This window comes from Haliotis cracherodii, unplaced genomic scaffold, assembly GCF_022045235.1.
Source record: "Haliotis cracherodii isolate W230 unplaced genomic scaffold, xgHalCrac1.p SCAF_17, whole genome shotgun sequence".
NCBI classification, from domain to species: Eukaryota; Metazoa; Mollusca; class Gastropoda; order Lepetellida; family Haliotidae; genus Haliotis; species Haliotis cracherodii.
This window is the reverse complement of record NW_027266272.1, coordinates 10377641-10392102: the sequence shown is the minus strand read 5'-3', so window position 1 is coordinate 10392102 and position 14462 is coordinate 10377641. Positions and strand designations below refer to the sequence as shown.

The window sequence follows — 14462 nt, the reverse complement described above, 5'->3', positions numbered from 1 at the left end:
GCACAGAGTTTGGAATCCTAGATGAATCTGTTTCTGAAGCTTCATACCACAAGATTCCAAACTTGAAACTGAACAACAGTAAATTGTTATATACAATAGCTGGTTGAATTTGTATGGCAGTACTTCCCACAGGCTATGAAACTCTTCCGCTTCCAATGTTTATTTCAGTGAAGTGAGAGATTGACAGAGATTTTGACTGAATATGATGACACTGCAGCAGTCAATACAGATAAGAGTGAATGAGTGAGTTAAAATTTTACATCACATTGGCAATATTACAGCCATATGAGAACAAGTTAGTTATTATTAAACACCTGTCGACAAAGATCAGTAAAGCTTTTATTTGTTTGTTTGTTGTTTAACACTGCACTCCGCAATATTCCAGCTATATGACAGCGGTCTGTAAATAATCGATTCTGAACCAGACATCCTGAGCATCGATCCACACAATTGGAATATGATGACATGCATCAACCAAGTCAGCAAGCCTGACCACCCGATCCTGTTAGTCGCCTCTAACGACAAGCATAGGTGCCTTTTATGGCAAGTATGGGTTGCTAAAAACCTTTTCTAACCCGGATCTTCACAGGTAAACCTGAGTAAAACCACTGGATCATTGAGGCGAAACGTCACATGTTCGTTTCTTCTAATGGTGACACCTGGATCCTTGAAAGAGGTTCTAGACAAAGTCTATCGTGTGGTACGTTATTCGTACCCTGCCTGTCAGATGTTTTGATTGTTGGACAAGAAGTCAAAATGGACCGACAACTGACAATGTACCTTGCAGTAAGGTATTGGGACATCCAGTCCATGTGAGGTATAGGTATTGTTACAGAGAAGAGGTAGTATAAATTAATAAGCAATCAACCATTTAATATTCCTGGAAGGGCTGGGTTTTTGAGACAGAAAGCAACAAATAAAGGTTTTGCATATCAATATTTTTTTTCAAGTCAATGTCAAGCAACGTTTTTTTTTATAGGCATTACAAAGAACTTGACGGATGACAAAGTTGACACAATTTTATTGATAACTTCTTTAAATACTGTAAAGGCGATGTATCGCCTTTAGTCTTTCAGTCTTGCTTGACAACTGTATAAGGATCTGTATCGAAAGCAACAAATATTAAATGTTTTTGCATATCAATATTCTTTTCAGGACAATGTCCAGCAATGTCTTTTTTTATAGGCATTACTTAGAACTTGATGGACAAAGTTGACAATTTTATGCATAACAACTTCTTTTGATAGTGTAGAGACGACGTATCGCCTTTAGTCTGTCAGTCCTGCTTGACAACAGTGTAAGGATCTATACCGAAACGTCACCTTTACAGTATTAAAAGAAGTTGTTATCCATATAATTGTGTCTACTTCAACATGTTTTTTGTAAAACCCGAGGCAAAATACTTTTTTTTCCAATGCATCTCCAAAAGATCAAATTTAAGACCCCAAGTCGGCAATTTGTTGAGACTTATTCTCACATCGGAGGTGACTTGTGGTTCGTGAGCTATCATCATCTTCGGAGCACTATTTCTGTTCCTATGAATGATGCCCCATTATGCCCCAGACACAGCGTGTGAGACGAGTCCGAACCAATCTTGCACACATGAACTTTGGTTTCCCCCTCTGTGGTCAAAACAATATCCCGTGCAGTCTCAATCTTCAGCTGGACGCCTCCAGTAACGTCATACGGAGACGCAGATGTCGATATAGTTGTCTGTTCATCCCTTTCTTCAGGACACGTCCGTATCACGCCATCAGTGACGTCAGATGAAGATGTACCAATCGTGAGAGGTCTATCTTTATCTACACCAATACATGGCAGTAAAACAGCTCCTGTTATAACAAACATGATAAACCTTTTATAATAAGAAAGAAGACAAGGTCATCCATTTCCCCAGCCCATTGTCCAGTCTTAAAGATGGTATGTGCATTCAAATGTGACATTGTAAATTATCAGTTTGTCCACCTGCTTGTGGAAGAGGTTGAATACAAGAGCTTCTGTATAACACTTCTTTGTACAAATATCTGCTTTTGTAAGACTGAAATGATAAACAAAGGTTATAATCATCGTCTAGTATTTGAAGGCTAAGACTTTTTTGTGTCCTTGAGAACTACACATTTCACTTGTTTAGATATCACTGCATTGTAGAACAGTGTTATACAGGCAGGTATGTTGCAGTCCCGGTTAAGGCCTCTACGGGTAGTTACCAGAGTAAGGTACAAGGTACAAATAAGGTTAAAAAGATGTGAGCATGCTGACTCCTCAAAACCTGGTGAATTTCTGATACATCTATTATAGCTTTGTTTATTGCAGTTTCATTGACATTGTACAAAGTGCAGAAACAGAGCTGAAGTAAAATTGTTAAGATTGCTATCATTCAATTCAAGTCTAATTTTATCATTTTTTAGAAAAACAAAATAATTGGGGGAATCCTAAATAGCAAAAGACACACCTACATTATATGGTGAATGTGTTTACCAAGTTTCTTAAAGATATCTCTAAATTATTTTTCCAGTTCTGCTCTGGAAATTAAACCCACTACTTTCAGTTAATTCAGGGACTCCAAATTTATAAAATTCCTACAAAATAAAAGAACTAATCGGGGGAATTAGAATGGCTTGAATTTATATAATGTTAATCAACACATTCACAAAGAAGATCCGGGTGAGAATAGGTCTTCAGCAACCCATGCTTGTCTAAAAGTCAACTATAAGCTTGTCGTAAGAGGCAAATGGGTGGTTAGGCTTGCTGACTTGGTTGATGCATGTCATTGTATCCCAATTAAGTGGATCGATGCTCATGATGTCAATCACTGGATTGTCTGGTCCAGACTTGATTATTTACAGACCGCTGTCATGTAGTTGAGATATTGTTCAATGTGGCGTTAAACAACAAACAGATACACAAACCCGGGCTATTGGGTTTCTGAGAAGCAGACATCTTTAACTTTTGGCTTTCCTTCCAAGTAAAGCTGATATTAATACTGTTCTCAGCAGCGTTAAGCCCTACTCGGTCTCCCACCCACCCTCCAAGTCACTCCCTCCAGGTGATATGGGAGACTGATTGTCAAAGCATTTGCTTGTCATGCCGAAGGCCGGCGTTCTATTCGGCACATTGGTATGAAGCTAATTTCCGAAGCTCCCGGTGTAAAACCATACCCACTCACTTACTCCAGAATCATGGACTAGGCAGCTTGCAGGTATATCATCTCACAACACGTACCTGTCTGGTCTGGAGGTCGGTCATAGATGCCATCTACATCAGTGAGGAACACAACATGGTGGACGGTGAACACTTTACACAAAGTCTGGAACATGGAACATCTCACAAAGGTCAAACACAGGTCATACACACAGCAGAAACTTAGTCTATCTCAAATTTGTATCTCTGACCTGCATAATCCGAATATTTCTGCTTCAAGGATTTGGCCAAAAATGTCCTTATGATGGCTGGTCTTTAATTAAATATGGGGGCGGTCGGGTAGCCTAGTGGTTAAAGCGTTCGCTCGTCACGCCGAAGACCCGGGTTCAATTCCCGACATGGGTACAATGTGTGAAGCCCATTTCTGGTGTCCCCCACCGTGATATTGCTGGAATATTGCTAAAAGCGGCGTAAAACCATACTATCTCACTCACTTAATTAAATATGTCTCGCTTCAACCATTGTGGTGACCAGACATTAGAGAATATCGTTAGACTAACGGTGCTCATCATAGTCGGCATGACATCATTGTTATGGTTTAACCTTCTGTCATATTCCGACTGATTTCGGAAAGGAAATACTACAATTTTTGTGTGGAGTTTTGCTTTCAATTGTTTTGGTTCTGCTTGTAAATATGTAATTGTGGGATATTAAAAGGTTAATAGAAAACATTAGCATATATTTTCATTCCACACATTCATCAATTGGGACACGAGTCTTCTTGCAGGTTACGGAAAGGGGCGGGTCGTGAAGAACGGTGTAGGTAACCTTGATAATGGTATCTCCGCTGAGGATGCATCCGCCGATGTTGGTGTCTCGGACAGTGTCTCCGTGTATCACGGGGACGAACCCTGCGTCCAGCAGATGACTCAGTGTGTCCTGGCCAGAAGAAATCACCTCCTTATTTCTCGTCACCCATGAACTGCATGGCTGAAAACAATCACTTGCATGAGTTGTTTGATTTCATTACATGGATTAAGTTTCGGCTGATCACCAATTTCACAAATGTGGAATAAAATTAAGATATTAACAAAACAAATTTCTTTCTTTTGAATCACTGAAGAATGTTTTCCACATTTTCATACCTGAAACTTTTTTCCTAATAGTGACCATGTCAAGGTTTGAATCAGAAACCATGAAATTAGCCATACATTAGCCATACACTAGCCATACATTAGCCATACACTAGCCATACCTTAGCCATACATTATCCATACACTAGCCATACATTATCCATACACTAGCCATACACTAGCCATACATTATCCATACACTAGCCATACACTAGCCATACATTATCCATACACCAACCATACAATAGCCATACACTAGCCATACATTAGCCATACACTAGCCATACATTAGCCATACACTAGCCATAAACTAGCCATACACTAGCCATACATGAGCCGTACACTAGCCATACACTAGCCATACATGAGACATACTTTAGCCATACATTAGCAAAACATTAGCCATACATTAGCATTCATAATATGTTGCAACATCAAAGGCTTGTGATAAGAGGCAAATTATTGTATTGAGATCCACAGGAACTGCTGCAACATTGTGTTGGTCTGGCGCCATGTACCGAGGTAATAAACTCACTGGGCAGGGAACTGCTGCAACATTGTGTTGGTCTGGCGCCATGTACCGAGGTAATAAACTCACCGGGCAGGGAACTGCTGCAACATTGTGTTGGTCTGGCGCCATGTACCGAGGTAATAAACTCACTGGGCAGGGAACTGCTGCAACATTGTGTTGGTCTGGCGCCATGTACCGAGGTAATAAACTCACTGGGCAGGGAACTGCTGCAACATTGTGTTGGTCTGGCGCCATGTACCGAGGTAATAAACTCACTGGGCAGGGAACTGCTGCAACATTGTGTTGGTCTGGCGCCATGTACCGAGGTAATAAACTCACTGGGCAGGGAACTGCAGCAACATTGTGTTGGTCTGGCGCCATGTACCGAGGTAATAAACTCACTGGGCAGGGAACTGCAGCAACATTGTGTTGGTCTGGCGCCATGTACCGAGGTAATAAACTCACCGAGCAGGGAACTGCAGCAACATTGTGTTGTATCAGGCAATTGACCACAAGACTATTCAACTGAAAGAAATGTTAAGAAGACGTTTTGTAAAACTAGCTTTACTGAAGTGGGAACTTGGACTGGTAACATGGTAGCAAATGACATTAAATGTAAAACAAAATGTAGTTTAGAAGTGACATAAAACTGAAGCAATTTATAACTTAGCTAGTAGCAACAAAGGTGTCTAAAAACTTTTGAGAACAGGGATTTACTGGATGCGAAATCTTGCAAATCTATACACATAAATTTTTAAAATAAATAAACGGAAAAAAAGTCATCATCCACTGGGATGTAGAAAAAAAATACAAGAATACATTACACAGGCACATGTTTCATAATCTTTTTACACAAGTTGTTGTGTTTCACTCAGAAATTCCATACCTATTTTTAAGTAATGACCTTTGAAAATGCACTTACATCACTAATAGTTGAATATTGACCCGTATCGATCAGGTTCAAGTGTGTGCTTCAAAGCATGGCAAAACAAGGATTTGTAAAATATTTTTGGCAGGGCAAGTTTTAGTGTGTCTCCAAGTGCAATTTCAGCAGACAAACATTACCAAAAGTTACTTATGATATTACATATTAAATAAGATCAAAACAACCAAGGAATGAAGATGTTTTATTTGAATTAACATTTTGTGGGACCCCCACTTTTTAATCTGAGGCCCCAACAATTAAAGGGTGTGACGCCCCTGGACCCCCCTGGACCCCCAAATAAATAACGAAGTAAATCCTTGTTGAGTACATGTGCTGATGGAAATTTCTTCTATGCTTGACTGATAGCAATCATAAAAGGGGACTTCACAGTCCTATCCAGATTGATTTAAGTTAAACCCATTTTCTCTGCTTCCTTATATTCAGTGATGTTAATCCATCTGGCAGTTGACCGACACAATGTTCCAGTTTGACACAGAGCACCAACAACAACACCTACACCCAGCTTTAAAAGATCTCTTATAAAGGCTAAAAAAAATAATAGTCTTGGTTCTCAGGCACCGCCCGCATCATCCTAAAGTTCATCGCACATTTAGTTTTTATTTCCATTTTATAAAAAAACAACCAAAAACCTTAAATATTCCAAGTCCAACGGTAGTCAAATAGTGTATTCCAGTATTTTACTCATCAAGGAATACATTTTTGTAGGGAGGCCCTTTCCCAGGTTGATTATACACAATTGTTTATTGGTAACATACTAGTTTGAACAACCTAAAAAAAAGAAAGACACTGCCCGCCCGCCCTATATTTCCAAAAACCATTGCCTGAGAATCAATTCTTTTATTTTTTTAAGCCAAATGTGCATGTATTTTTTTTATGAAATTGATTGATTCTTTTAAGATTCCATACTAACTGTCTTATTCAGGCTTATAGGGACAAATATATTATTTAGTTCAAAATTAGAATTTAGAAAATACAAATATAACTTTGCGAGGTATTTTAACGTTGTATTTCAATGTTAAAAGTATTTAATCCTTATCCTCTTCATTGGTCTTGTTATTAGTGACCTCAACCAAGGATTAAAAAAAATAAAGGAATTGGTTCACAGGAAATGACTTTGAAAATTTAGTGTCGGCAGGCGGTGTTTTATTTTCTTTTTTTGGTTGTTCAAACTAGTATGTAACGAAATAAACAGTTGTGTACCATCAACCTGGGAAAGGACCTCCCTACATAAAGCAACATACACACTCTTATTGCCGCCATGACCATAACACAAGATGCGTAGTAAGGCAGTGCCCGTGTAAGGGGAGGCATATTGGATCGCATTGTTTTTAAATATTAAGATTTTTATATTACATTTAGAATGACAATAAAAACAGAATGTGCAGCAGACCTAATGATGACGTGGGCGGTGCCCGAGAACCAAGACTACAATATTTTGGGGCACAAGCTATCACATTAGGTGTCATCGTATTAACCCGAATTGGGATAATTAACATTTCTCTTTGGAAATCATAACTAACATTTGCTGCAGACTTGGTCAAATGTCGGTCTCTGTGCAGGTTGTAAATATATCTTTGACAAGACCTAGATTGGACCAAATGATTTAATCATGTGAGAAATCAAACCCAAAATATATGTCCGACTACATTGAAACCAGAAAAAAGTTTGAAGGCGTTACCTTAGCAACTGATGTGTGTGTTTGACAGAAGCCTATTCTTGCAGCATGTGCTGCTGCAGCCTCCAGATGAAGGAAGCCGGAGTTGACGCTGTGCTGCTTCGCTTGATGGTGGCCAAAGGATCTGTTGATGGAATGGAAAATGAGCATCGAATGAATGGATGAACAATCAGCCTTTGAAATTCATGCTAGTCTGTGTGCTAAAGTGTGCCAAAATGTGCTGAACACAAATAAAAATCCAATAATGTTTGTCTTATTGAATAGTAGTATTTGAGTGAGTGAGTGAGTGAGTGAGTGAGTTGGGTTTAAGGCCGCTTTTAACAGTATTCCAGTTATATCGCAGCGTGTCAGCTTAATGTGGGAGGAAAGCCCGAAGTGATGCAGGTCTCAGACGTTTACAACTTCAGTGAAACCCACGAGCACGGGTATGGTGCTGACAAACCTAGAAACATAATCGGGGCGAACCGGGATTCGAACCAACAATCATAGGTTTCTGGCGTGCCCAAGGGACGCAACTCTGCACAGCGAATCGCAGCGCCTTAAACAACTGGGCCACCCGTGCCCCCAGTAGCATTTGAGGGCTATAATTCTGAACCAGTGCTTCAAATAGGAACTGAATAAAATGTAAACATAATAAAAATGTTTTCTTCAATCAGGACTCGCTTCAAACCTTAAGGACCCCTCTGAACCAGTCTGACAATACATTATTATATACTTGTTACAATTATTTTGTTACAAGTATTTGTTTGTTTGGTGTTTAATGCTACACTCAACAATATTCCAGCTATATGATGGCGGTCTGTAAATAATCGAGTCTGGACCAGACAATCCAGCGATTGACATCATGAGCATCGATCCATGCAATTGGGATACGATGACATGCATCAACCAAGTCAGTGAGCCTAACCACCCAATCCCGTTAGTCGCCTCTTACGACAAGCATAGTAGCCTTTACGGCAAGCATGGGTTGCTGAAGATCTATTCTAACCCGATTCTTCACAGTTGTGATTCCAGTGTGACCAATATGATGGCGGACTGTAAATAATCAAGTCCAGACAATCCAGTGATAAATATTGTGAGGAATGATTCACACCATTGGGGTACGAGGACACGCTATCAGACAAGTCAAGGAGCCTGACCACCCGTGCCACTTTCACTCTCAAACAAGGTGAGGTGAGGTGAGGTGAAATGGGATTTAACGTCGCGTCCAAGATTATTGCACTTATATAGCATGCACATGTGTGTGTGTGTGTGTGTGTGTGTGTGTGTGTGTGTGTGTGGCTGCTTGTACTAGTCCAGACTGATGCCAATTTATAGTGTTAGCTCACGGAGATACCATGCCGCAGTTTAACATGAATACCCCACTCAGACACAGTATACTGACTCCGAGCCTTGCTGAGCGCCAGACAGGTACCATCTTTTAACGTCTTTTGGTATGACGCGGTCGGGGATCGAACCCCGGACCTTCTGCTCTCTGGGCGGACGCTCTACCACTAGACCACGGAGGCGGTCCTCAAACAAGGAACCCTAATCCTGGAATCCTACCCAGCTCCGTGTACAACTACACAGGTCATGTTCTTCTGGATACACTCTTCAATCAACATGGCGGCCTTGTCGAGTTCAGCTTGTTTGAGAACTTCTAATTGATTCTTGTTCGTAATTGCGCTCCCACCAAATTTGACAACGAGATCCACTTTTCTGCGAGACATAATGAGGGACCCCTCGCAACTGTAATGGAGTGAAAGCAAAGGTAGTGCTACAAAAAGTGCCAGGATGTATGATGTCATTTCCTTTAGTGTAAATGATCATGTGATTGTACACCTATAAATACCAGGGGGGGGGGGGGGGGGGGTGTCCCAATGCACCCCGGTCTCCCCTATAATTGTTAGACTAATGGAACACTGTAGGCGAGTGAGTGAGGTGTTTTGAAAGTCATTTAATGTGGGAGGACATCTGAAAGTGATGCAAGTCATGGATTTCATCATTTTTGTTAAATCCACAAGCTTGCTTAATTAAGGTGCCGTATCAAGGCATTCAACAGATGTTTCCACCTATGAGGGATGCAACACTGCATGACAAGCTGCAGAGCTGAAAACTACTTGATCACTGAAATTGTGCCAAATGAAAATATTTAACAACAATGAAATATACATTTCAGTTGATTAACTTGGATTTTAAACATGGCTACCTTAGCAGGCATCTTGAATTTGTATGATGTCACTTCCCCTAGTTATAGACCTTTGTTGACAGCTTTGTTAGATGTTTGATGACTGACTTAGCAATATTCCAGCTATGTGAAAGCGGTCACTAAATAATTGAATCTGGACCAGACAATCCAGTGATTGACTACATGAGCATCCATCAAGGCAGTTGGGATATGACAGCTACTCGATCTAGAACTCATGGTGTCATCACAATTGAGTTGGATAAGCCAGTTTTCCGAATGACATAAAAATTTGAAACGGTATATAACGTTGGCATCATAAGGTATTACTATTTACGGTATAATGACGCTCCATGAAAACATTGAAACATGAATGTCGTAAGAATATTATTTATGCATTGTGAATCATTATTTGTTATGTGAAAAGCATGCGACAAGTGCAAGTTCTGATATAAAGGCGACTATGTCGTCTGCTCTCGCAAACAAGAGCATATATATTTTCACCTGGAGAAACAGAACCTTATCGTCAACAAGCTTTTCCAAGGGAGACTACTCATGTCCCACTCACATTCTTCATTGTGAAAACACTCGATCTGCGAAAGGAAGATCGAACCTACAACATTGCTCTTATTTAACCAGTCAGTGGCATCATATTTTTGGCTTAAACAATATAGCTTTAAGGTTGAGCTGTAATCACTGCGAAACTAAAAGAAAGGCGATTGCACACTGATACAAATGATACAGTTACATATACTGCACATAGGCCGTCATGCTTTCATTGTTTTATTATTGCATACTACATCATGCATATTCTGCACACAGTAGGGTTGGGACGAGTCCAGATTTACTACCTGGGTACCCACACCCCTATTACCCGACCCTACCCGGGTACCCACTCTTGGTTTCAAAAGATAGGTACAAAATGTCCGCTTTGGAATAGTTTGACCGTAGCCCTGGCAAAATGTATTCAGATACAAGTTTTTAAAGAACGATCTGGCCATGCATATACAATGAAGTTGACTGAAGTTTTACCTTTATTCAAACATATATACCGTAATCGACATAACAAGCGCCCAGGGCGCTCTCAAAATTAGAAATAGGGGCTCTTATTAGTGTATTATTTTGGTGAAAAACAACAGAGTTGAAAGATCGTAAATTTCGTGGTTTTTGCTGACAGCCTGAAATGTTTATATAGAGCAGATATATTTTTCCAGAATTTAATTTCCCATGATTAAGGCTGCATATAGCACACATATTATACGCGAATAAATAAGTCTTGTGTACATTGATCAATCGGAAGGGGTGCTGATTGGGATTGTTCACTAGCCAATATATTAGCAAATATCGCCGTGGGCGCTTATTAGAGCGGGGCGCTTATTACGTCGAATACGGTAAGTCATGAAGAAATGCGAACATAAGTGACCTGTGTAACCATGTAGTTTAAGTGATTTTTTGTCATGAAACATTATATCATGTGACTAACCACGGGTCCGGGTTGTCTTGTGGGTACCTGGGTCCTACTCAGTACCAACCCGGCCCGGGTATCCGAGTTACCCGTCCAAGCCCTAGCACACAGACCATAGAAGTAAATTGATTGAAGTGATTTATTTCTTTGAAGACTAACGAGCAGCGTATCACGTCCACATACTCGACTGGTCCTATTCCCTCCCTCGGTATGAACACTACTATTATAGGTGAGGTGAGGTGAGGTGAAATGGGGTTTAACGTCGCGTCCAAGATTTTTGCACTTATATAGAGACGTGCATGCACGTGTATGTGTGTGTGTGTGTGTGTGTGTGTGTGTGTGTGTGTGTGTGTGTGTGGCTGCTTGTACTAATACGGACTGATGCCGATTTATAGTGCTAGCACACTGAGATACCATGCCGCAGTTTAACACGAATACCCCACTCAGACACAGGATACTGACTCCGAGCCGACCAGTCCTTGTTTTATCCCCTTAATGCCGAGCGCCAGACAGGGTAACAACAAGTACCATCTTTTAACGCTTTTTTGTATGACGCGGTCGGGGATCGAACCCCGAACCTTCCGCTCTCCGGGCGCACTGCTATAATAAATGAAGTACTTGCGCATAAACAGCTAGGGATAATTCCTCAACGAGAAAGCTCCTGTCGCCACAATGAATACATTTATGATATTGCAAATCATTATTTATTATAGAATGCACCTGTCTCTACAACTGATTTGGTTTCAGAGTTATTCTCCTGTTGTATGGATGTGCAACAAGGAGAAATGGATACTGATGTGATGTTAGGGCGTCTATCTGTATCGTCTCCCGGGTGATATGGAATCTCGCTTAGACCGTGACAACACAGGCGTAACATCTGCACCGCTAGATACTATCATTACTATGCATTATTTGTCCATAGCCCTCTTTGGCATTCTATATGCATATGTTGTGGGTTCGAATCCCGGTTCGCCCCGATTATGTTTCTAGGTTTGTCAGCACCATACCCGTGCTCGTGGGTTTCACCGAAGTGGTAAACGTCTGAGACCTGCATCACTTCGGGCTTTCCTCTCACATTAAGTTGACACGCCGTGTTATAACTGTAATGCTGTTAAAAGCGGCGTTAAACCCAACTCTCTCTCTCTCTCTCTCTCTCTCTCTCTCTCTCTCTCACACACACACACACAAACACACGCGCGCGCGCGCACACACACACACACACACACACACACACACACACACACACACACACTATATGCATATGATACTTGTCAGTTTGCATCCCCAAGACATTGTTCTATGACGATCTCTTAAAAATAAAGATCGGAAAGTTCTGTTTGGTGGCAAAACATCACTCTAATAAAGTTCCGGACAAAAGAAATTAATATAAACTTGTAAATTGGATTTGACCAAAACTTACAAACGTTTCAAACTTACCAGGCTGAAAAAGTCGCTGAAACACTGCAGACTTTAGGTCCAAAACACAACTATGATACTGGTATGACATACATCATCATGGAATAACTATTTCTTGTTTCGTTCAATATTAGCCACCATCAAACATGGCGTATGCTTTCTTTTGCCAGGGGGGCTGTCGGGTAACCTAGTGGTTAAAGCGTTCGCTCGTCACGCCAAAGACCCGGGTTCGAATCCCGACATGGGTACAATGTGTGAAGCCCATTTCTGGTGTCCCCCGTCGTGATATTGCTGGATTATTACCAAAACGCGGCGTAAAACCAAACTCACCCACTCATTCACTTTTGCCCGGCAGTTTAGATTATACCTTTAGGAGAATACTTATTTTAAAAGGTAAATAACGGAGTGATGTGAGCAAGCACTGGCGATATGTATTTTGTATAACGCAAGCTTTCCAACTTGCTCTAGATACACCTAACAAACTTTACTTGATCCAATGATCAGACCTACTGTATGTGTGTGAGCGGTAAAGATATTTTTCTATAGTTGTTTTCCACAATTTACTTTCTCTAGTTAGGAATCTGGGTGAGAGAGAGAGTTGGGTTTAACGCCGTTTTTAACAATATTCCAGTTATATCGCGGCGCGTCAGCTTAATTTCGGAGGAAAGCCCGAAGTAGGTAGTGATGCAGGTCTCAGACGTTTATCACTTCGGTGAAAGCCACGAGCTGACAAACCTAGAAACATAATCGGGGCGAACCGGGATTCGAACCCACAATCATAGGTTTCTGGCGTGCCCAAGGTCAGCAACTCTGCACAGCGAATCGCGGCGCTTTAGACGACTGGGCCACCCCTGCCCCCAATTACAAATCTGATATTATTTTTTTCTAATAATATAGTAAATAGGATATTCCATAAAACTGGCGTTTTCATTGCTTCCGATGTACCGGTTTAAGAAACCAGCGAGGATCCGGGTTAGAATAGGTCTTCAGCAACCCATGCTTGTTCCTGTTTTTCCAGGTGAATATAAATGCTCTAGTTTGCTAGAGCGGACGACATGGTCGCCTGTATCAGAATTTGCACTTGTCGCATGCTTTTCACGTAAAATAAATTGATTAACAATGCATAAATATCCGTGTGACATTCAGGTTTCAATGTTTTCATGGAGCGTCATTATACCGTTAATACCGAAATGATGCCAACGTTATATATACTCGATTATTTACAGACCGCTGTCATATCGCTGGAATATTGTTGAATGCAGCGTTAGACAAAAGACAACAAACGATTAGTTTTCAGAAGAAGTCCAGGCATAGAGGAGGTGAGGAATCAGTTATATGCTGGCAAGCAAGTTTCGAAACGCTGGGGCCAAGGGACACTTTGCAATGAGACCAATCACAACGACATTTTCAACACAGCTTTTAACAACACTAGCAGCTAAAAGTTATTTGTTCAAAGAATACATTTTGATTCGGTGACATTGAACCCGGTGCAAATAGTTACACAGGTTCCCGTGCATATTCGCAAAGTATTTGAGTAAATGCGGTTTAGAAAAATGACATTTCAGAGGCTGATATAAACACACCTGGCAACCTCAGTCAAGCCATACGAATTTTCTTTGACAATACAGTTCAACAATAGTGAACAAGATGAGATGTAGGACAACATTAGTTTCTGATCCACACAAACAAAAAGAAATTGATACTCAAGTATCAAGTATTTTTTTCTGGCCATGGTGTGTTAGCTCTATTTTGAAGGAATCATTACAAAATATTTTGAATGGGATACCTTAAATACCCAATAGGAACAATGTACACGTATATTGTCTAAAATATTCTGAATTAATTTTGTGTCAACCTGGAGACTGCCCAAAAATCTCCAACACGATCTATCATCAGATTTTTATGTATGATCAAAGGGTTCCTTCCTAATATTCAAATATTTTACTGAAATGAATGTACAAACGTGACAAGTCATTCCCCATTATGAAATTAAGTCCCCCGTAGACCCGTA

At 40.6% G+C, this 14462-nt stretch overlaps 1 protein-coding gene across 1 annotated transcript; it reads right to left on the bottom strand.

The window, feature by feature from the left end:
* Positions 1–1099: 1099 nt before the first annotated feature.
* LOC139464365 (uncharacterized) lies at positions 1100–10105 on the bottom strand. Its single transcript, XM_071245894.1, has 6 exons — positions 10075–10105; positions 8952–9134; positions 7410–7530; positions 3970–4131; positions 3223–3307; positions 1100–1832 (listed from the first exon to the last, which is right to left on the bottom strand). Exons 2-6 carry the CDS (start codon positions 9113–9115, stop codon positions 1510–1512), a joined length of 855 nt encoding a protein of 284 aa, XP_071101995.1. The 5' UTR covers positions 9116–9134; positions 10075–10105; the 3' UTR covers positions 1100–1509.
* Positions 10106–14462: the final 4357 nt, after the last annotated feature.